Genomic DNA, 23,683 nt, shown 5'->3' on the forward strand with positions numbered 1-23,683 from the left:
AACAGTGAAGCACATGGCCTGGGGCTGGAGTTACATGTGCATCAGCCTGGTTTCCTTCCATGAGGGACATTAGTGAACCAATTTGATTTCTTAAGCATTCCACCTCAAAACATTTCAGTGGCTGGATTTTGCAGATAACTATTTGTGACCAGCTTGGTGTATTTTCTCCTTGTGCCCTTATCCTTTGACTTTCTGTGGAACCTTGCACTGAAATGACCTGTCAACTTGGGATCTTAAAAGACATTCCAAGGGCTTTGTACAGCCTTTGTGAAACAGGCCCAGCAATTATACATCATCTGATACAATCCTATTTAAGAATCGTTAATGATTGATTGAAGTTATTGATTCATTATGGCACAGAAGGAAGCCATTTGGCTCATTGGGTCCATTGTAGCTCTCTATAGAGAAATCCAATCAGTCCCTGTCTCCTATGCTATCCCCGTAGCCCTGCAAGTTGTTCTTCCTCAAGTGGCCATCCAATTTCCTTTGGAAATGAACGTCCAGGTCATTATCATTCACGGTAAAAATGTTTTAAAATCTTCCCTCTATGACTCCTCATGTCTTGACCAGAACATCAAGTTTGTGACCTCTAATCCCTGTACCATCAGCTGAAGGAAATATCTTTCTTTATCTAACTAAGAGCAGCATGGGTGGCTCAGTGCCTCACAGCGCCAGGGAAACAGGTTCGAATGTAGCCTCAGGTGACTGTGTAGAGTTTGCACCTTCTCCCTGTGTCTGTGTGGGTTTCCTTCAGGTGCTCCTGTTTCCTCCCACGGTCTAACAATGTTCAGTTATCTGGATTGGCAATGCTGAATTGTCTCGTAGAGTCCAGGGATGTACCGGCTAGGTGGATTAGCCTTGGTAACTGTGCTTTGTGGAGGTAGGGTTGGGGGCTAAGTCTGGCAGACATGCTCTTCAGAGAATTACTGTGGACTCGATGGGCCGAATGGCCTCTTTGTAAACTAAAGGGGTTGGGCACAGCAGAAATTTACCAAAATCCTCAGACACCAAGTTCCAAACCCACAACTACTTCCATCTCGAAGGACATGGACAGCAGATACATGGGAACGCCACCACCTTCGAGTTCCCCTCCAAGCCATTCACCATCCTGACTTGGAAGTATTTCGCCATTCGTTCGCAATCACTGGGTCAGAATCCTGGAATTCCCTCCCTCATGACATTGTGGGTGAACTCGCAGCAGCTGGACTGCAGTGGTTCAAGAAGGCAGCTCACCCTCACCTTCTCAAGGGGCAACTAGGGACGGGCAATAAATGCTGGCCTGAAAGTGTGTGGTGCTGGAAAAGCACAGCAGGTCATGCAGTATCCGAGGAATGAGAGAATTGATGTTTCGGGCCGGAGCCCTTCATTAGGAATGCTGGCCCAGCCAGCGATACCTACAAAATGGATACTCTTTTTTTTTAAAACCACTCCTTAATTTCCTTTGCAGCAAGAACAGCAATCGAGGCTTCTCTGACTTAACCTTACGGCTAAAATCCCTCAACCTTAAAACAATTTGGATAGATCTGATCTACTCTGCACCCACTTGAACCCTCACACCTGAATGTGGTGACCAAAGATGGATGTACTACTCTATATGTCACCTACCTAGAGTTTTATAAAGGTTCACTGCCACTCCCTTCCTTCTGTACTCAATGCTTCTTTATGCGGTCTGAGATCCCGTTAATCTTGTTGCTGACAGGATATATTCCAAGTATGGTATCACTGGGCCCCTCAGACTTCCCCACAAGTGCTTTCAAACTGGGCCATTCAAGGCCAATTCCTCCTGCCACATGCTGACCTCACCCGTCTCTGCATTCAGTTCAACATGTCTGTCTCTGGAGCATTCTATTCCTGTTACCCTTTACTGTTTGCGACATTTCCAAATTTGCAAATTTTGAAACCTTTCTGGCTCCTAATCTCTATTATGTTGATATATTAAAAAAAAAAGCTGTTACCTAGTGCTGACCACTCTGGGAAATGCTGATATCTGTCGTGCTGTGGACTGAAAAATGCTCATTGACCTGGATTTGCTCCTTAAGCCAATGTTTTTAATCCAACCTGACACTGCTCCTTCTATTACACAATTTTCAGTTTTGTTGTCTGACCCGCGTTCCCCTGCCCATTTCTCGCATAGATCAGAAAATTATGGGAAGCCCTTGTAACCTGGGGTGCAAACCACCAAGCCATGACACTGTCAGCGTAGCCATCTTTGTCAGTGCATTCTGCCTGTCAGTCATCACTCCATCCATGACCTTCACTGTTACCACTCCCACTGATATTTTCCCACCTTCCTTTGCTTTAGCAAAAACTAATACAAATGCTCATTATGTAGTCATAGAGATGTACAGCATCCAACCTGTCCATGCCGACCAGATATCCCAACCTAATCTAGTCCTATTTGCCAGCACCCGGCCCATTTGGTCAATCCAGCCTCACCTTGCCTCTCAGCAGTGACACCTACTTACTCCCTAATAAACTCGACATTTTCTCTGACTGCCTGCAACTGGAAACGTTTTGGGTTACCTTTTGTGTTGGCTGTCATTTTGTCGTTGTTTACTCTTTGCCAATCTTAGCTCCCTTCTTATCTGCTCTATTTTGTTCGACCAGCTTTTCAATTCATCTGACATGTCAGTTTTCGTGTCTCAGATTCTCTTTTCTCCTTCTTCAACCAAGGAGCTTTGTATCCCTGACCCTTTCACCCTTGTTGGAATGTACTTGCCTGGATCTAAAACGTCAGCTCCTTAAAGAGCACTTATTGTTCTGTGACAGTTTTACTTGACTGTCTTTGGTTATGTTTTGAAAAATGTGTTGCTGGAAAAGCGCAGCAGGTCAGGCAGCATTTTGGTTATGTTTTACACTGCCAAGATGCTCCGTCCCCCCATTGCCCTGAGTCCTACTCCAAATCTAAACCTTATGGTGTGGTGCTTCTCTTTGTCAGCGGTTACCCCAGAGATACTTCGCTCAATTGGCCCACCTCATTGCTCAGCACCACAGCCAGCAATGTGTCTTTCCTAGCGTGATCAAAACCAGTTTGGGTTAAGGTGCTTTTCACCTGAACATATTTGAGGAAATCCTCCCTCTCCTCATCCTTTTACTCCAATGTTGCCCAAGTTGATGTTTAGGTAATTAAAGTCTGCCTCTCCCTTCCAATATTACCTCTGTATGGTTCTTGCACATGTGTGATCAGAGTTTGTTTGCTTTCACAGGTCAGAATATTCTAGCCCCCTCCAGGACATCCTTGCGTTCCGGTACTTGGATGCCTTTTGGAATCAGTACTGATAATCAATTTCCCTTTTCTCCTTCCCTGTCTTTTCTTAACACTCTGAATGTTAAACTGCCAGTCCTTATCACTTTTGAGCCATGTTTCCATTGTTGCTGCTGCATCCTGTTACGACAGCTGTTTGAACTTGTCGCTCACTCATCTTATTCATGGTCCTTTGTGCATCTTATTCATGGTCCCTTGTGCATCTTATTCATGGTGCTTTGTGCATCTTACTCATGGTCCTTTGTGCACCGTACTCATGGTCCTTTGTGCACCTTATTCATGGTCCTTTGTGCACCTTATTCATGGTCCTTTGTGCACCTTACTCATGGTGCTTTGTGCACCTTACTCATGGTCCTTTATGCATCTTACTCATGGTCCTTTGTGCACCTTATTCATGGTCCTTTGTGCACCTTATTCATGGTCCTTTGTGCACCTTACTCATGGTGCTTTGTGCACCTTACTCATGGTCCTTTGTGCATCTTACTCATGGTGCTTTGTGCATCTTATTCATGGTCCTTTGTGCATCTTATTCATGGTCCTTTGTGCATCTTATTCATGGTGCTTTGTGCATCTTACTCATGGTCCTTTGTGCATCTTACTCATGGTGCTTTGTGCATCTTATTCATGGTCCTTTGTGCATCTTATTCATGGTCCTTTGTGCATCTTATTCATGGTGCTTTGTGCATCTTACTCATGGTCCTTTGTGCATCTTATTCATGGTCCTTTGTGCATCTTATTCATGGTGCTTTGTGCATCTTACTCATGGTCCTTTGTGCACCTTACTCATGGTGCTTTGTGCACCTTACTCATGGTCCTTTGTGCATCTTACTCATGGTCCTTTGTGCATCTTACTCATGGTCCTTTGTGCACCTTACTCATGGTGCTTTGTGCACCTTACTCATGGTCCTTTGTGCACCTTACTCATGGTGCTTTGTGCACCTTACTCATGGTGCTTTGTGCACCTTACTCATGGTGCTTTGTGCACCTTACTCATGGTCCTTTGTGCACCTTACTCATGGTGCTTTGTGCACCTTACTCATGGTCCTTTGTGCACCTTACTCATGGTCCTTTGTGCACCTTACTCATGGTCCTTTGTGCACCTTACTCATGGTCCTTTGTGCACCTTACTCATGGTGCTTTGTGCACCTTACCCATGGTCCTTTGTGCACCTTACTCATGGTGCTTTGTGCATCTTACTCATGGTCCTTTGTGCACCTTACTCATGGTCCTTTGTGCACCTTACTCATGGTCCTTTGTGCACCTTACTCATGGTCCTTTGTGCACCTTACTCATGGTCCTTTGTGCACCTTACTCATGGTCCTTTGTGCACCTTACTCATGGTCCTTTGTGCACCTTACTCATGGTCCTTTGTGCACCTTACCCATGGTCCTTTGTGCACCTTACTCATGGTCCTTTGTGCACCTTACTCATGGTGCTTTGTGCACCTTACTCATGGTCCTTTGTGCACCTTACTCATGGTCCTTTGTGCACCTTACTCATGGTGCTTTGTGCACCTTACTCATGGTCCTTTGTGCACCTTACTCATGGTCCTTTGTGCACCTTACTCATGGTCCTTTGTGCACCTTACTCATGGTGCTTTGTGCACCTTACTCATGGTCCTTTGTGCATCTTACTCATGGTGCTTTGTGCATCTTATTCATGGTCCTTTGTGCATCTTATTCATGGTCCTTTGTGCATCTTATTCATGGTGCTTTGTGCATCTTACTCATGGTCCTTTGTGCATCTTACTCATGGTGCTTTGTGCATCTTACTCATGGTGCTTTGTGCACCTTACTCATGGTCCTTTGTGCACCTTATTCATGGTCCTTTGTGCATCTTATTCATGGTGCTTTGTGCATCTTACTCATGGTCCTTTGTGCATCTTATTCATGGTCCTTTGTGCATCTTATTCATGGTGCTTTGTGCATCTTACTCATGGTCCTTTGTGCATCTTATTCATGGTCCTTTGTGCATCTTATTCATGGTGCTTTGTGCATCTTACTCATGGTCCTTTGTGCATCTTACTCATGGTGCTTTGTGCATCTTACTCATGGTGCTTTGTGCACCTTACTCATGGTCCTTTGTGCACCTTATTCATGGTCCTTTGTGCATCTTATTCATGGTGCTTTGTGCATCTTACTCATGGTCCTTTGTGCATCTTATTCATGGTCCTTTGTGCATCTTATTCATGGTGCTTTGTGCATCTTACTCATGGTCCTTTGTGCATCTTATTCATGGTCCTTTGTGCATCTTATTCATGGTGCTTTGTGCATCTTACTCATGGTCCTTTGTGCATCTTACTCATGGTGCTTTGTGCATCTTACTCATGGTGCTTTGTGCACCTTACTCATTGTCCTTTGTTCATCTTATTCATGGTCCTTTGTGCACCTTACTCATGGTCCTTTGTGCACCTTATTCATGGTCCTTTGTGCATCTTATTCATGGTCCTTTGTGCACCTTACTCATGGTCCTTTGTGCACCTTACTCATGGTGCTTTGTGCACCTTACTCATGGTCCTTTGTGCATCTTAGTCATGGTGCTTTGTGCACCTTGCTCATGGTGCTTTGTGCACCTTACTCATGGTGCTTTGTGCATCTTACTCATGGTCCTTTGTGCACCTTACTCATGGTGCTTTGTGCACCTTACTCATGGTCCTTTGTGCACCTTATTCATGGTCCTTTGTGCACCTTACTCATGGTGCTTTGTGCACCTTACTCATGGTCCTTTGTGCACCTTATTCATGGTCCTTTGTGCACCTTACTCATGGTGCTTTGTGCACCTTACTCATGGTCCTTTGTGCATCTTAGTCATGGTCCTTTGTGCACCTTGCTCATGGTTCTTTGTGCACCTTACTCATGGTGCTTTGTGCACCTTATTCATGGTCCTTTGTGCACCTTACTCATGGTCCTTTGTGCACCTTACTCATGGTGCTTTGTGCACCTTACTCATGGTCCTTTGTGCACCTTATTCATGGTCCTTTGTGCACCTTACTCATGGTCCTTTGTGCACCTTACTCATGATGCTTTGTGCACCTTACTCATGGTCCTTTGTGCATCTTATTCATGGTCCTTTGTGCACCTTACTCATGGTCCTTTGTGCACCTTACTCATGGTGCTTTGTGCACCTTACTCATGGTCCTTTGTGCACCTTATTCATGGTCCTTTGTGCACCTTACTCATGGTCCTTTGTGCACCTTACTCATGGTGCTTTGTGCACCTTACTCATGGTCCTTTGTGCATCTTATTCATGGTCCTTTGTGCACCTTACTCATGGTCCTTTGTGCACCTTACTCATGGTGCTTTGTGCACCTTACTCATGGTCCTTTGTGCATCTTATTCATGGTCCTTTGTGCACCTTACTCATGGTCCTTTGTGCATCTTAGTCATGGTCCTTTGTGCACCTTATTCATGGTCCTTTGTGCACCTTATTCATGGTCCTTTGTGCATCTTATTCATGGTGCTTTGTGCACCTTACTCATGGTGCTTTGTGCACCTTACTCATAGTGCTTTGTGCACCTTATTCATGGTGCTTTGTGCACCTTACTCATGGTCCTTTGTGCATCTTACTCATGGTCCTTTGTGCATCTTACTCATGGTCCTTTGTGCACCTTACTCATGGTCCTTTGTGCACCTTATTCATGGTCCTTTGTGCGTCGTATTTATGGTGCTTTGTGCATCTTATTCATGGTGCTTTGTGCACCTCACTCATTGTGCTTTGTGCATCTTACTCATGGTCCTTTGTGCACCTTATGCATGGTCCTTTGTGCACCTTACTCATGGTCCTTTGTGCACCTTATTCATGGTCCTTTGTGCATCTTACTCATGGTCCTTTGTGCACCTTACTCATGGTCCTTTGTGCACCTTACTCATTGTCCTTTGTTCATCTTATTCATGGTCCTTTGTGCACCTTACTCATGGTCCTTTGTGCACCTTATGCATGGTCCTTTGTGCACCTTACTCATGGTCCTTTGTGCACCTTATTCATGGTCCTTTGTGCATCTTACTCATGGTCCTTTGTGCACCTTACTCATGGTCCTTTGTGCACCTTACTCATTGTCCTTTGTTCATCTTATTCATGGTCCTTTGTGCATCTTACTCATGGTCCTTTGTGCATCTTACTCATGGTCCTTTGTGCACCTTACTCATTGTCCTTTGTTCATCTAATTCATGGTCCTTTGTGCACCTTACTCATGGTCCTTTGTGCACCTTATTCATGGTGCTTTGTGCATCTTATTCATGGTGCTTTGTGCATCTTACTCATGGTCCTTTGTGCATCTTACTCATGGTCCTTTGTGCACCTTATGCATGGTCCTTTGTGCACCTTACTCATGGTCCTTTGTGCACCTTATTCATGGTCCTTTGTGCATCTTATTCATGGTGCTTTGTGCACCTTACTCATGGTGCTTTGTGCACCTTACTCATGGTCCTTTGTGCACCTTACTCATGGTCCTTTGTGCATCTTATTCATGGTCCTTTGTGCACCTTACTCATTGTCCTTTGTTCATCTTATTCATGGTCCTTTGTGCACCTTACTCATGGTCCTTTGTGCACCTTATTCATGGTCCTTTGTGCATCTTATTCATGGTCCTTTGTGCACCTTACTCATGGTCCTTTGTGCACCTTACTCATGGTCCTTTGTGCACCTTACTCATGGTCCTTTGTGCATCTTATTCATGGTCCGTTGTGCACCTTACTCATTGTCCTTTGTTCATCTTATTCATGGTCCTTTGTGCACCTTACTCATGGTCCTTTGTGCACCTTATTCATGGTCCTTTGTGCATCTTATTCATGGTCCTTTGTGCACCTTACTCATGGTCCTTTGTGCACCTTACTCATGGTGCTTTGTGCACCTTACTCATGGTCCTTTGTGCACCTTACTCATGGTCCTTTGTGCATCTTATTCATGGTGCTTTGTGCACCTTACTCATGGTCCTTTGTGCATCTTAGTCATGGTCCTTTGTGCACCTTATTCATGGTCCTTTGTGCACCTTATTCATGGTCCTTTGTGCACCTTATTCATGGTGCTTTGTGCACCTTACTCATGGTGCTTTGTGCACCTTACTCATGGTCCTTTGTGCATCTTAGTCATGGTGCTTTGTGCATCTTATTCATGGTGCTTTGTGCACCTTACTCATGGTGCTTTGTGCACCTTACTCATGGTCCTTTGTGCACCTTAGTCATGGTGCTTTGTGCACCTTATTCATGGTGCTTTGTGCACCTTACTCATGGTCCTTTGTGCACCTTCTTCATGGTCCTTTGTGCACCTTACTCATTGTCCTTTGTGCACCTTACTCATTGTCCTTTGTGCACCTTACTCATGGTCCTTTGTGCATCTTACTCATGGTCCTTTGTGCATCTTACTCATGGTGCTTTGTGCATCTTACTCATGGTCCTTTGTGCATCTTACTCATGGTCCTTTGTGCATCTTACTCATGGTGCTTTGTGCACCTTACTCATGGTGCTTTGTGCATCTTACTCATGGTGCTTTGTGCTCCTTACTCATGGTCCTTTGTGCACCTTACTCATGGTGCTTTGTGCACCTTACTCATGGTCCTTTGTGCATCTTACTCATGGTGCTTTGTGCACCTTACTCATGGTGCTTTGTGCATCTTACTCATGGTGCTTTGTGCTCCTTACTCATGGTCCTTTGTGCACCTTACTCATGGTCCTTTGTCCACCTTACCCATGGTCCATTGTGCATCTTACTCATAGTGCTTTGTGCACCTTACTCATGGTCCTTTGTGCACCTTACTCATGGTGGTTTGTGCATCCTACTCATGGTCCTTTGTGCATCTTACTCATGGTCCTTTGTGCACCTTACTCATGGTGCTTTGTGCACCTTACTCATGGTGCTTTGTGCACCTTACTCATGGTCCTTTGTGCACCTTACTCATGGTCCTTTGTGCACCTTACTCATGGTGCTTTGTGCATCTTACTCATGGTCCTTTGTGCACCTTACTCATGGTGCTTTGTGCACCTTGCTCATGGTCCTTTGTGCACCTTACTCATGGTGCTTTGTGCATCTTACTCATGGTCCTTTGTGCATCTTACTCATGGTCCTTTGTGCACCTTACTCATGGTCCTTTGTGCATCTTACTCATGGTCCTTTGTGCATCTTACTCATTGTCCTTTGTGCATCTTACTCATGGTCCTTTGTGCACCTTGCTCATGGTCCTTTGTGCATCTTACTCATGGTCCTTTGTGCACCTTACTCATGGTCCTTTGTGCATCTTACTCATGGTGCTTTGTGCACCTTACTCATGGTCCTTTGTGCATCTTACTCATGGTCCTTTGTGCATCTTACTCATGGTCCTTTGTGCACCTTACTCATGGTCCTTTGTGCATCTTACTCATGGTGCTTTGTGCATCTTACTCATTGTCCTTTGTGCATCTTACTCATGGTCCTTTGTGCACCTTGCTCATGGTCCTTTGTGCATCTTACTCATGGTCCTTTGTGCACCTTATTCATGGTCCTTTGTGCATCTTACTCATGGTGCTTTGTGCACCTTGCTCATGGTCCTTTGTGCATCTTACTCATGGTCCTTTGTGCACCTTATTCATGGTCCTTTGTGCACCTTACTCATGGTGCTTTGTGCACCTTACTCATGGTCCTTTGTGCATCTTACTCATTGTCCTTTGTGCATCTTATTCATGGTCCTTTGTGCACCTTACTCATGGTGCTTTGTGCATCTTACTCATGGTCCTTTGTGCATCTTACTCATTGTCCTTTGTGCATCTCATTCATGGTCCTTTGTGCACCTTACTCATGGTGCTTTGTGCATCTTACTCATGGTCCTTTGTGCATCTTACTCATTGTCCTTTGTGCATCTTACTCATGGTGCTTTGTGCACCTTACTCATGGTCCTTTGTGCATCTTACTCATGGTGCTTTGTGCATCTTACTCATGGTGCTTTGTGCACCTTACTCATGGTGCTTTGTGCATCTTACTCATGGTGCTTTGTGCATCTTACTCATGGTCCTTTGTGCATCTTACTCATGGTGCTTTGTGCATCTTACTCATGGTGCTTTGTGCATCTTACTCATGGTCCTTTGTGCATCTTACTCATTGTCCTTTGTGCATCTTATTCATGGTCCTTTGTGCACCTTACTCATGGTGCTTTGTGCATCTTACTCATGGTCCTTTGTGCATCTTACTCATTGTCCTTTGTGCATCTTACTCATGGTGCTTTGTGCACCTTACTCATGGTGCTTTGTGCACCTTGCTCATGGTGCTTTGTGCATCTTACTCATGGTCCTTTGTGCATCTTACTCATGGTCCTTTGTGCACCTTACTCATGGTGCTTTGTGCACCTTACTCATGGTCCTTTGTGCACCTTACTCATGGTCCTTTGTGCATCTTACTCATTGTCCTTTGTGCATCTTATTCATGGTCCTTTGTGCACCTTACTCATGGTGCTTTGTGCACCTTACTCATGGTCCTTTGTGCACCTTACTCATGGTCCTTTGTGCATCTTACTCATGGTGCTTTGTGCATCTTACTCATGGTCCTTTGTGCATCTTACTCATGGTGCTTTGTGCATCTTACTCATGGTGCTTTGTGCATCTTACTCATGGTCCTTTGTGCACCTTACTCATGGTCCTTTGTGCATCTTACTCATGGTGCTTTGTGCATCTTACTCATGGTCCTTTGTGCATCTTACTCATGGTCCTTTGTGCATCTTACTCATGGTCCTTTGTGCATCTTACTCATGGTGCTTTGTGCATCTTACTCATGGTCCTTTGTGCATCTTACTCATGGTGCTTTGTGCATCTTACTCATGGTCCTTTGTGCATCTTACTCATGGTCCTTTGTGCATCTTACTCATGGTCCTTTGTGCATCTTACTCATGGTCCTTTGTGCATCTTACTCATTGTCCTTTGTGCATCTTATTCATGGTCCTTTGTGCACCTTACTCATGGTGCTTTGTGCATCTTACTCATGGTCCTTTGTGCATCTTACTCATTGTCCTTTGTGCATCTCATTCATGGTCCTTTGTGCACCTTACTCATGGTGCTTTGTGCACCTTGCTCATGGTGCTTTGTGCATCTTACTCATGGTCCTTTGTGCATCTTACTCATTGTCCTTTGTTCATCTTATTCATGGTCCTTTGTGCACCTTACTCATGGTGCTTTGTGCACCTTACTCATGGTCCTTTGTGCACCTTACTCATGGTGCTTTGTGCATCATACTCATGGTCCTTTGTGCATCTTACTCATTGTCCTTTGTGCATCTTATTCATGGTCCTTTGTGCACCTTACTCATGGTGCTTTGTGCACCTTACTCATGGTCCTTTGTGCACCTTACTCATGGTCCTTTGTGCACCTTACTCATGGTGCTTTGTGCACCTTACTCATGGTGCTTTGTGCATCTTACTCATGGTCCTTTGTGCATCTTACTCATTGTCCTTTGTGCATCTTATTCATGGTCCTTTGTGCACCTTATTCATGGTCCTTTGTGCACCTTACTCATGGTCCTTTGTGCACCTTACTCATGGTGCTTTGTGCACCTTACTCATGGTGCTTTGTGCATCTTACTCATGGTCCTTTGTGCACCTTACTCATGGTGCTTTGTGCACCTTACTCATGGTCCTTTGTGCATCTTACTCATGGTGCTTTGTGCATCTTACTCATGGTCCTTTGTGCATCTTACTCATGGTGCTTTGTGCATCTTACTCATGGTCCTTTGTGCATCTTACTCATGGTCCTTTGTGCACCTTACTCATGGTCCTTTGTGCATCTTACTCATGGTGCTTTGTGCACCTTACTCATGGTGCTTTGTGCACCTTACTCATGGTGCTTTGTGCACCTTACTCATGGTGCTTTGTGCACCTTACTCATGGTGCTTTGTGCACCTTACTCATGGTGCTTTGTGCACCTTACTCATGGTGCTTTGTGCACCTTACTCATGGTGCTTTGTGCACCTTACTCATGGTGCTTTGTGCACCTTACTCATGGTCCTTTGTGCACCTTACTCATGGTGCTTTGTGCACCTTACTCATGGTGCTTTGTGCACCTTACTCATGGTCCTTTGTGCACCTTACTCATGGTCCTTTGTGCACCTTACTCATGGTCCTTTGTGCACCTTACTCATGGTGCTTTGTGCACCTTACTCATGGTGCTTTGTGCACCTTACTCATGGTCCTTTGTGCACCTTACTCATGGTGCTTTGTGCACCTTACTCATGGTCCTTTGTGCACCTTACTCATGGTGCTTTGTGCACCTTACTCATGGTGCTTTGTGCACCTTACTCATGGTGCTTTGTGCACCTTACTCATGGTCCTTTGTGCACCTTACTCATGGTCCTTTGTGCACCTTACTCATGGTCCTTTGTGCACCTTACTCATGGTCCTTTGTGCATGGATGTATTCTGTTGTAAACCTGTCTTTGTATTCTTCAGTCCTGTTTGTCTGCTTCTGTCTGTTATGTTACCCCTCCTTCCTGACCCTGTCCAACATTCTTAATCATCGACACACGTTTTTCCTCTTGTCTCTTATATCCACCCCATCCCAATAGCTAATTTAGTTTAAATTCTTCACAGCCGTCCCAGTGAACTATGTCTGAGGGTATTGCTCCAAATCCTGTGGGGGTGCAGCCCTTCCCTTTTGCCTAGGTATCTCTGCCTTGGCGAGGAACCCAATGGATGGAGACTCTGAAGCACTTGATCCTGCACTGCCCCTCAGGCCTCACATTGATTCTGGCTGTTATCATGTTTCAGTCCTCCCTATAGCATACAACTGGGACTAATCCAGAGGTTGGATGTACTGCAGGATCTCTTCTCTCTATATCATTACCATTGACTGTACTGGTTGTGGCCCTGCAGCATATTGTGCATTCTCTGTGTGGTGTTCTGCTCTTTGACACCAGGGAGATATTATACCATGAGTGAATCATGGAGATAGTTAGTGATTGCATTTCAACTTTTCACTGCTCGGTCCTCTATTGTTCTTCATTTATTAACACTGTGATTTGGATTTCACACCTTTGCCATGTTGTCTCTCCTGGATGTCCACAGTGCTGAGTACTGGATTGAGAACTACTCACCCATCTCTGAGGCTATTGCAGTTCCTGCCTCTTCCTGTTGTCTCTGACCTTCAGCTCTTAATGCCTGTGGGGTGGCCCCCCCCTCTGGGAACTTGCAATCTAAAGAGAATTCGATCTCCCTGATACACTCAAGTGACTCGAACTGCCCCATAAGATCAGGAATCCTGAGTTTGAACTTGAGCACCTGGAAACACAGATGCCCATGACCCCAGCACTGTTTGGGGTTTCAGTGATGTAGAAATTGCAAGCAGCAGGCCTGAGGTATCCAGCCACAAACCAGGAAAAACAAATCTCACGTCTGTCTTGTATCATTTTGTTTAGTACCTGCACAAATAAGTGCTAAGTTTGCATGCCACTGGGTAAGGAGCAATTGGGCCGATAATGAAAAAAACACAGCACAGGAGGACTGGACAGAATGGCCTCTTTCCGTGCTGTTTGATTGTCTGAGTGTTTTGAGGTGTTCGAGCCCAAGGGACTGGGAATAGGACAGATATTTCCGAATCAACCGGACATTATGACACATCTCTGGCACAAATGGGATTTGAATGTGGGTCTCCTGGCTCCATGGTAGGGACACTACCACTGTCCCAAAAGAAGCTCCTTTGGGACTAATACCTAAAGCAAAAGACAGCTCCAGCCAGGTCTGTCTCTGAAACGTTACATTTGATTTTTTAAATTTGATGGTCTGAAAGACTGGTAAGGATCACAATAATGGAGAAGTAATTCACATTGGGAGGTGGGGACAAAATGTGAAAACAGAGTCGAGAGAGTGGTGCTGGAAAAGCACAGCCGGTCAGGCAGCATCTGAGGAGCAGGAGAGTCGACGTTTTGAGCATAAGCCCTTCATCGGGAATTCTGTCAATTCTCTTGCTCCTTGAACGCTGCCTGACCTGCTGTGCTTTTCCAGCTCCACACTCTCGACTCTGGTCTCCAGCATCTGCAGCCCTCACTTTCTCCTCATATATGAAAACAGGCTCTTTCTCATCGAGTTGGGCTCCTGATGAAGCACAGTGGGTTGAATTGCTGTTTACTGTTTTTGTTTCAGGCACACTGGAGGTCCGGCTTGTTGGTTGTACGGCTCTTTTAGAGTCTGTTCCAGGGCGATCTCGTGGGTCTGGTGTCCCTTTGCCTGCGTACAGTCCCAACGAGAGTCGGACTTCCTTCATGAGCAGGACCAGCCGGGGTCTGTACGGACGAAGTGGCAGTGGCAGTGGCCGTAACCTCCTCATCAAATCTGAAGAGTTATCCAGTTGAGTGCATTTAACAGAGGTTGGATGTTGTCGTCATAATGGTTTAGTTGTGAGTTTCAAAGGGGTTTTCTCTGGCCCAGTCAAAGTTATCGGTGCAGTCATAAGATCATAATGAGCAGGAGCAGGCCCCTTGAGTCTGACCTGCCAAACAAGAAGATCATGGCCGTGACCTCACTCCCTTAGTTGCCTGAGCCCCTACAGCTTGTGAATCAAATATCTGTCCAGATCTGTCAAAGGCCCAGCATTCACTACTCTCTGGCAAAGGCAACTCCAAAGATTGCTTTGCGATTAAAAAAAATTCTTCCTCATTCCTGCCTTAAATAGAAGGCCCCCAGTATTTGAACTGTGCTCGCTCATTCTAGATTCCCCACAAGAGGAAAATTCCTCACAGCATCTACTGTGTCTCATTAAGGCAGTCTCTCATTCTTCTCAAGTCAACTTGCTCAAACTTTCCTCAGAAGGTGATGGATGACCAAGCTCTTCAGCTCCGTTTCTATTTGATGAATTCTTGCATTGCAAAAACTGCAGGCTCATAATTTAATAACTTTTGAAGGTTACTGTTTTTCCCCCCCGTAACCCCATCCCACGCTCTCTCCCACCCCCCCCATAACCCCATCCCGCTGTCTCTCCCCGTAACCCCATCCAGCATCTCCCCTCCCCCCTTCCCACCCCCCCCCCCGTAACCCCATCCTGTGCTCTCTCCCCCCCGTAACCCCATCCTGCGCGCTCTCCCCCCGTAACCCCATCCCGCGCGCTCCCCCCCCCCCCATAACCCCATCCCGCTGTCTCTCCACGTAACCCCATCCAGCATCTCCCCTCCCCCCTTCCCCCCCACCCCGTAACCCCATCCTGTGCTCTCTCCCCCCCGTAACCCCATCCTGCGCGCTCTCCCCCCGTAACCCCATCCCGCGCGCTCTCCCCCGGTAACCCCATCCCGCGCGCTCTCCCCCGGTAACCCCATCCCGCGCGCTCTCCCCCGTAACCTTATCCCGCGCTCTCTCCTACCCCCGTAACCCCATTCCGCTGTCTTCCCCCGTAACCCCATTCCGCTGTCTTCCCCCGTAACCCCATCCCGCTCTCTTCCCCCGTAACCCCATCCCGCGCTCTCTTCCCCCGTAACCCCATCCCGCGCTTTCTCCCCGCGTAACCCCATCCCGCGCTCTCTCCCCGCGTAACCCCATCCCGCGCTCTCTTCCCCCGTAACCCCATCCCGCTGTCTTCCCCCGTAACCCCATCCCGCCCTGTTCCCCCATAACTCCATCCCGCTGTCTTTCCCCGTAAGCCTATCCCGCTCTCTTCCCCCGTAACCCCATCCTGCGCTCTCTCTCCCCATAACCCCATCCTGCGCTCTCTCTCCCCGTAACCCCCTCCCGCGCTCTCTTCCCCCGTAACCCCATCCCGCTCTCTTCCCCCGTAACCCCATCCCACTCTCTTCCCCCGTAACCCCATCCCACTCTCTTCCCCCGTAACCCCATCCCGCACTCTGTCCCCCCCATGACCCCATCACACGCTTTCTCCCCGCGTAACCCCATCTGACTCTCCCCATCCCGTAACCCCATCCTGGGCTCTCTCCCCCCGTAACCCCATCCCAGCTCTCCCCCTGTAACCCCATCCCCCACTCTCCTACCCCTGTAACCCCATCCCACTCTCCCCCCTTGTAATCCTATCATGCTCTCTCCCCTCCGTAACCCATTCCCGCTCTCTCCCCTCGTAATCCCATCATGCTCTCTCCCCTCGTAATCCCATCATGCTCTCTCCCCTCCGTAACCCCATCTCGCGCACTCTCCCCTCCGTAACCCCATCTCGCGCTCTCTCTCCCCTCCATAACCCCATCCCGCTCTCTCCCCTCCGTAACCCCATCCCGCGCGCTCTCCCCGCGTAACCCCATCCCGCGCGCTCTCCCTGCATAACCCCATCCCGCGCGCTCTCCCCGCGTAACCCCATCCCGCGCGCTCTCCCCGCGTAACCCCATCCCGCGCGCTCTCCCCGCGTAACCCCATCCCGCGCGCTCTCCCCGCGTAACCCCATCCCGCGCGCTCTCCCCGCGTAACCCCATCCTGCTCTCTCTCCCCTCCGTAACCCCATCCCGTGCACTCTCCCCTCTGTAGCCCCATCCCGCGCTTTGTCCCCGCATAACCCCATCCCGCGCTCTCTCCCCGCGTAACCCCCTCCCGCGCGCTCTCCCCGCGTAACCCCCTCCCGCCCGCTCTCCCCGCGTAACCCCCTCCCGCCCGCTCTCCCCGCGTAACCCCCTCCCGCCCGCTCTCCCCGCGTAACCCCCTCCCGCCCGCTCTCCCCGCGTAACCCCCTCCCGCGCGCTCTCCCCGCGTAACCCCCTCCCGCGCGCTCTCCACGCGTAACCCCCTCCCGCGCGCTCTCCCCGCGTAACCCCATCCCGTGCGCTCTCCCCGCGTAACCCCATCCTGCTCTCTCTCCCCTCCGTAACCCCATCCCGTGCACTCTCCCCTCCGTAGCCCCATCCCGCGCTTTCTCCCCGCATAACCCCATCCCGCGCTCTCTCCCCGCATAACCACATCCCGCGCTTACCCCCCGCGTGACTCCATCCCGCGCGCTCTCCCCGCGTAACCCCCTCCCGCGCGCTCTCCCCGCGTAACCCCCTCCCGCGCACACTCCCCGCGTAACCCCCTCCCGCGCGCTCTCCCCCCGTAACCCCCTCCCGCGCGCTCTCCCCCCGTAACCCCCTCCCGCGCGCTCTCCCCCCGTAACCCCCTCCCGCCCGCTCTCCCCGCGTAACCCCCTCCCGCGCGCTCTCCCCGCGTAACCCCCTCCCGCGCGCTCTCCACGCGTAACCCCCTCCCGCGCGCTCTCCCCGCGTAACCCCATCCCGTGCGCTCTCCCCGCGTAACCCCATCCTGCTCTCTCTCCCCTCCGTAACCCCATCCCGTGCACTCTCCCCTCCGTAGCCCCATCCCGCGCTTTCTCCCCGCATAACCCCATCCCGCGCTCTCTCCCCGCATAACCACATCCCGCGCTTACCCCCCGCGTAACCCCCTCCCGCGCGCTCTCCCCGCGTAACCCCCTCCCGCGCACACTCCCCGCGTAACCCCCTCCCGCGCGCTCTCCCCGCGTAACCCCCTCCCGCGCGCTCTCCCCCCGTAACCCCCTCCCGCGCGCTCTCCCCGCGTAACCCCCTCCCGCGCGCTCTCCACGCGTAACCCCCTCCCGCGCGCTCTCCCCGCGTAACCCCATCCCGTGCGCTCTCCCCGCGTAACCCCATCCTGCTCTCTCTCCCCTCCGTAACCCCATCCCGTGCACTCTCCCCTCCGTAGCCCCATCCCGCGCTTTCTCCCCGCATAACCCCATCCCGCGCTCTCTCCCCGCATAACCACATCCCGCGCTTACCCCCCGCGTAACCCCCTCCCGCGCGCTCTCCCCGCGTAACCCCCTCCCGCGCACACTCCCCGCGTAACCCCCTCCCGCGCGCTCTCCCCGCGTAACCCCCTCCCGCGCGCTCTCCCCCCGTAACCCCCTCCCGCGCGCTCTCCCCCCGTAACCCCCTCCCGCGCGCTCTCCCCGCCTAACCCCGTCCCGCGCGCTCTCCCCGCCTAACCCCGTCCCGCGCGCTCTCCCCGCCTAACCCCGTCCCGCGCGCTCTCCCCGCCTAACCCCGTCCCGCGCGCTCTCCCCGCCTAACCCCGTCCCGCGCGCTCTCCCCGCCTAACCCCGTCCCGCGCGCTCTCCCCGCCTAACCCCGTCCCGCGCGCTCTCCCCGCCTAACCCCGTCCCGCGCGCTCTCCCCGCCTAACCCCGTCCCGCGCGCTCTCCCCGCCTAACCCCGTCCCGCGCGCTCTCCCCGCCTAACCCCGTCCCGCGCGCTCTCCCCGCCTAACCCCGTCCCGCGCGCTCTCCCCGCCTAACCCCGTCCCGCGCGCTCTCCCCGCCTAACCCCGTCCCGCGCGCTCTCCCCGCCTAACCCCGTCCCGCGCGCTCTCCCCGCCTAACCCCGTCCCGCGCGCTCTCCCCGCCTAACCCCGTCCCGCGCGCTCTCCCCGCCTAACCCCGTCCCGCGCGCTCTCCCCGCCTAACCCCGTCCCGCGCGCTCTCCCCGCCTAACCCCGTCCCGCGCGCTCTCCCCGCCTAACCCCGTCCCGCGCGCTCTCCCCGCCTAACCCCGTCCCGCGCGCTCTCCCCGCCTAACCCCGTCCCGCGCGCTCTCCCCGCCTAACCCCGTCCCGCGCGCTCTCCCCGCCTAACCCCGTCCCGCGCGCTCTCCCCGCCTAACCCCGTCCCGCGCGCTCTCCCCGCCTAACCCCGTCCCGCGCGCTCTCCCCGCCTAACCCCGTCCCGCGCGCTCTCCCCGCCTAACCCCGTCCCGCGCGCTCTCCCCGCCTAACCCCGTCCCGCGCGCTCTCCCCGCCTAACCCCGTCCCGCGCGCTCTCCCCGCCTAACCCCGTCCCGCGCGCTCTCCCCGCCTAACCCCGTCCCGCGCGCTCTCCCCGCCTAACCCCGTCCCGCGCGCTCTCCCCGCCTAACCCCGTCCCGCGCGCTCTCCCCGCCTAACCCCGTCCCGCGCGCTCTCCCCGCCTAACCCCGTCCCGCGCGCTCTCCCCGCCTAACCCCGTCCCGCGCGCTCTCCCCGCCTAACCCCGTCCCGCGCGCTCTCCCCGCCTAACCCCGTCCCGTGCTCTCCCCCGTAACCCCATCCCGTGCTCTCCCCCGTAACCCCATCCCGCGCTCTCTTTCCCTGTAAACCCATCTCGCTCTCTTCGCCCCTCACCCGTAATCCCATCCCGCTCTCTCCCAGCGTAACCCCATCCCGCTCTCTCCCCTCACCCGTAACCCCATCCCGCGCTCTCCCCCTCACCCGTAACCCCATCCTGCTCTCTTCCCCCTCACCTGTAACCCCATCCCGCTCTCTCCCTGCGTAACCCCATCCCGCACTTCCCCCCCCCCCCCCCACCCGTAACCCCATCCCGCGCTCTCCCTCCTCACCCGTAAGCGCATCCCGCGCTCTCCTCCCTCACCCGTAACCCCATCCCGCGCTCTCCCCCTCACCCGTAAACACATCCTGCTCTCTTTCCCCTCACCCGTAACCCCATCCTGCTCTATTCCCCCTCACCCGTAACTCCATCCCGCGCTCTCTCCCCCCCCCCCGTAGCTCTCAACCCGCGCTCTCCCCCCTCACCCGTAACCCCATCACGCGCTCTCCCTCCTCACCCGTAACCCCATCTCGCACTCCCCTCCTCACACGTAACCCCATCCCGCGCTCTCCCCCCTCACCCGTAACCCCATCCCGCTCTCTCCTCCCTCACCCGTAACCCCATCCCGCTCTCCCCCCGTAACCTGTGGTCCCATTCGCCCTGAGCGCTGTATCTAGCCAATGCTTTGGCATCAACCACTTCCACCAGGAACGTCCTCCCTGCATCTACCCTGTCTAACCCTGTTAGAAATTTTATAAATATCTGAGATTTCCCCACCTCCACAAAACACTCGTCTAAACTCCATGGGAAACTATCCTAACCTGGTTAACCTCTCTTCCCCCTCCCTTCCCCCCCGCACTCCCTTCCCCCCCGCACTCCCTTCCCCCCCGCACTCCCTTCCCCCCCGCACTCCCTTCCCCCCCGCACTCCCTTTCCCCCCCGCACTCCCTTCCCCCCCCGCACTCCCTTCCCCCCCCGCACTCCCTTCCCCCCCCGCACTCCCTTCCCCCCCCGCACTCCCTTCCCCCCCCGCACTCCCTTCCCCCCCCTGCACTCCCTTCCCCCCCCGCACTCCCTTCCCCCCCCGCACTCCCTTCCCCCCCCCGCACTCCCTTCCCCCCCCGCACTCCCTTCCCCCCCCCGCACTCCCTTCCCCCCCCGCACTCCCTTCCCCCCCCCGCACTCCCTTCCCCCCCCGCACTCCCTTCCCCCCCCCCACTCCCTTTCCCCCTAGAGCAGACTAGAAGGACCAAATGGCCTACTCCTATTTTCTATATTACCATACCTTCCCAACTGTGACTCCCTGGTCCTTGTACCATCAGTTAACAGGAACAGGTTTACTTCATCTATATCTGTCATAAACATGTACATCTCCGTCAAATTTGTCTTCAATTTACATTGTTCCAAGGAGAAGAATCCCAAGTTCACTTGTAGCCAGATTCCTTCACCCTTGGTAAGCCATGCTCCCCATCGTGTCCAGCACCATCACGTTCTTCCTAAATTATAGTGACCAGAACAGGGTACAGTATATTACTGTATCATTGTTAAATAGAATAGAATCCCTGCAGTGTGGAAACAGGCCATTGGGCCCTACAAGTCCACACTGACCCTCTGAAGAGTAATCCACCCAGACCCATACCCCTCCTCTGTTATCCTACATTTACCCCTGACTAATGCTCCTAACCTAGACATCCCTGAACACTACGGGCAATTTAGCACGGCCAATTCACCTGAGCTGCACATCTTTGGACTGTGGGAGGAAACTGGAGCATCCGGAGGAAACCCACGCAGACACGGGGAGAATGTGCAAACAGTCACCCAAGGCTGGAATCAAACCTGGGTCCCTGGTGCTGTGAGGCCTCCCCTATTAAAGTTCAGCATTACTTCACTGCTCTCAGGATATCTATGGATTTATGAACCCAAAGTCCCATTTGTTTTGTTAATCATTCTGTGTGTTCTGACATTTTCTAAGCGCTGTGCACAGGAGCCCCAGGTTCTGTGTGACCCTGTACATCCTTGAGCATTATGCCATTAAGTCGATATTGCCTCTCTGTCTGTCAGAAGGGTCCATTGCCCCATAGGCCACTTGCTTTTGCATTCCTCTTACTGATCAGAGTTGTTGCATCGTCCTCATTGTTGTCTACCCTTCAAAGTTTGGGATCATTAGCAAATGTTTAAACTTCACCTTGTATTCCGATGTCTGAGTCATTGTCATTTGCTTAGTTTGATAATAAATGTATGTTAAATATAAATAAACTCGAAAGGAGTATTCTCTGCATTGATCCAACTGCTTACCATCCTCCAGTCTGAAAAAGAACCATTTATCACAAAGCAATTTTGTCCCTGAGCCAACTTTATTTTTATTCAAACTGATACTGGCACTTCTATTCCTGGGCCTCAATATTGTTAACCAGCCTTTCATTTGGCACCTTGTTAAACAGAATTGGGGGAGCAGTTGGGAGTTCACGTGCTCTGGGTGGACTAATGGAGGTTTGGCTGGAGCCAGCACCCAGGGAAGAGCAGGATTGATCCTTGATATTCTTTGTGACCAGCTGGTGGTTCTGATGAGCTCTAACCTACCACCTACTCGTTCTCCAGATGATGTGAGCGCCGTCCTCAAACTGGATAATACCGTTGTGGGGCAGACAGCATGGAAAACAGTTGGTGAACAATCATGGAATCAAACGTTCACAGTGGAGCTGGAGCGTGTGAGTATGACTGATCAGCTGCAAGTCAGCCATAGATTCTCTCCGGCCTGATCTCCAGATGAATGCTGAAGGATACGATCTGAAGGAAAGTGCTTTCACAGAATTAATAGAATCCCTACAGTGGGGAAACAGGCCATTTAGCCCATCAAGTCCACACTGACCCTCTGAAGAGTATCCCACCCAGACCCATTCCCCGACCCTATCACCTTATATATCCCCTGACTAATGCACCTTGCCTACACTATTTCTCATGGTCAATTCACCTGACCTGCACATCTTTGGACTGTGGGAGGAAACCGGAGCACCCGGAGGAAACCCACGCAGACACGGGGAGAACGTGCAAACTCCACACAGTCAGTCGCCTGAGGTGGGAATTGAACCCGGGTCCCTGGCGCTGTGAGGCAGCAGTGCTAACCACTGTGCCATTGTGCCACCCACTATTCTTTGAAGTAGCTCTCTGAATGAGAGCACACATCACAGTCCCTCTTTGTGATTTTTAATCATGATGATTTCCTGCTTTCATTGTTTACATGAGTGCTGTTCAAGTAACAATTAAACCGAGGCTACAGGAGGGGCACTATTAACATCGGCTTTATGGTTCTCTTAATAGTTTGGGAGTTGGTAAACTCTGTGGAGATATAAGCACCAGAAAAGATGATTGATTAGTTTTGTTTTCTTCATTCAAAGTAGTGGAGGTCACTGGCTGCATCAGCATTTATTACACTTCCGAATGTGGATGTTACGCTATCTCCTTGAATTGCTGCAGTCCATTGAGAGTGTACTCGCTGCTTTTGAGGAGATGGTGGAGGAGCAGTATTGTCATTGGACTAATAATGTGCAAAACCATGTTCATAGTTCAGGGACATGCGTTCCAAAACCAACAGGGTGCTGCGTGAGAATGTACCGTTTGCAATCACAGGGATTTATTCTGGCAAATGTACCATGTGTGGTATTTCAGGGGTCAATGCAGGGGAGTGTACAGTCTGTGGGGAATCAGGGGCTCAGTGCAGGAGAGTGTACGGTCTGTGGGGAATCAGGGGCTCAATGCAGGAGAGTGTACGGTCTGTGGGGAATCGGGGGGTCAGTGCAGGGGAGTGTACGGTCTGTGGGGAATCAGGGGCTCAGTGCAGGGGAGTGTACGGTCTGTGGGGAATCGGGTCAGTGCAGGGGAGTGTACGGTCTGTGGGGAATCGGGGGGTCAGTGCAGGGAAGTGTACGGTCTGTGGGGAATCAGGGGCTCAGTGCAGGGGAGTGTACGGTCTGTGGGGAATCGGGGGGTCAGTGCAGGAGAGTGTACGGTCTGTGGGGAATCAGGGGCTCAGTGCAGGGGAGTGTACGGTCTGTGGGGAATCGGGGGGTCAGTGCAGGGGAGTGTACGGTCTGTGGGGAATCAGGGGCTCAGTGCAGGGGAGTGTACGGTCTGTGGGGAATCGGGGGGTCAGTGCAGGAGAGTGTACGGTCTGTGGGGAATCGGGTCAGTGCAGGGGAGTGTACGGTCTGTGGGGAATCGGGGGGTCAGTGCAGGGAAGTGTACGGTCTGTGGGGAATCGGGGGGTCAGTGCAGGGAAGTGTATGGTCTGTGGGGAATCGAGGGGTCAGTGCAGGGGAGTGTACGGTCTGTGGGGAATCGGGGGGTCAGTGCAGGGAAGTGTACGGTCTGTGGGGAATCGAGGGGTCAGTGCAGGGGAGTGTACGGTCTGTAGGGAGTCAGGGGCTCAGTGCAGGGGGGTGTACGGTCTGTGGGGAATCAGGGGCTCA

General features: G+C 51.6%; 1 protein-coding gene across 1 annotated transcript in view; it reads left to right on the forward strand.

Annotated features, from left to right (window-relative positions):
• The first annotated feature begins 351 nt into the window (after positions 1-351).
• Positions 352-23,683, forward strand: part of pkn1a (protein kinase N1a) — a 120,072-nt gene continuing 96,740 nt past the window's right edge. The window contains exons 1-3 of the mRNA XM_087983185.1: positions 352-520; positions 14,351-14,554; positions 21,816-21,925. Of these exons, the coding sequence (XP_087839311.1) occupies positions 352-520; positions 14,351-14,554; positions 21,816-21,925 (483 nt within the window). The remainder of the gene's footprint in view (positions 521-14,350; positions 14,555-21,815; positions 21,926-23,683) is intronic.

The sequence above is a fragment of the Chiloscyllium plagiosum genome, unplaced genomic scaffold, assembly GCF_037043375.1.
Source record: "Chiloscyllium plagiosum isolate Xiang-an unplaced genomic scaffold, Cpla_swu_hap1 HiC_scaffold_45, whole genome shotgun sequence".
NCBI classification, from domain to species: domain Eukaryota; kingdom Metazoa; phylum Chordata; class Chondrichthyes; order Orectolobiformes; family Hemiscylliidae; genus Chiloscyllium; species Chiloscyllium plagiosum.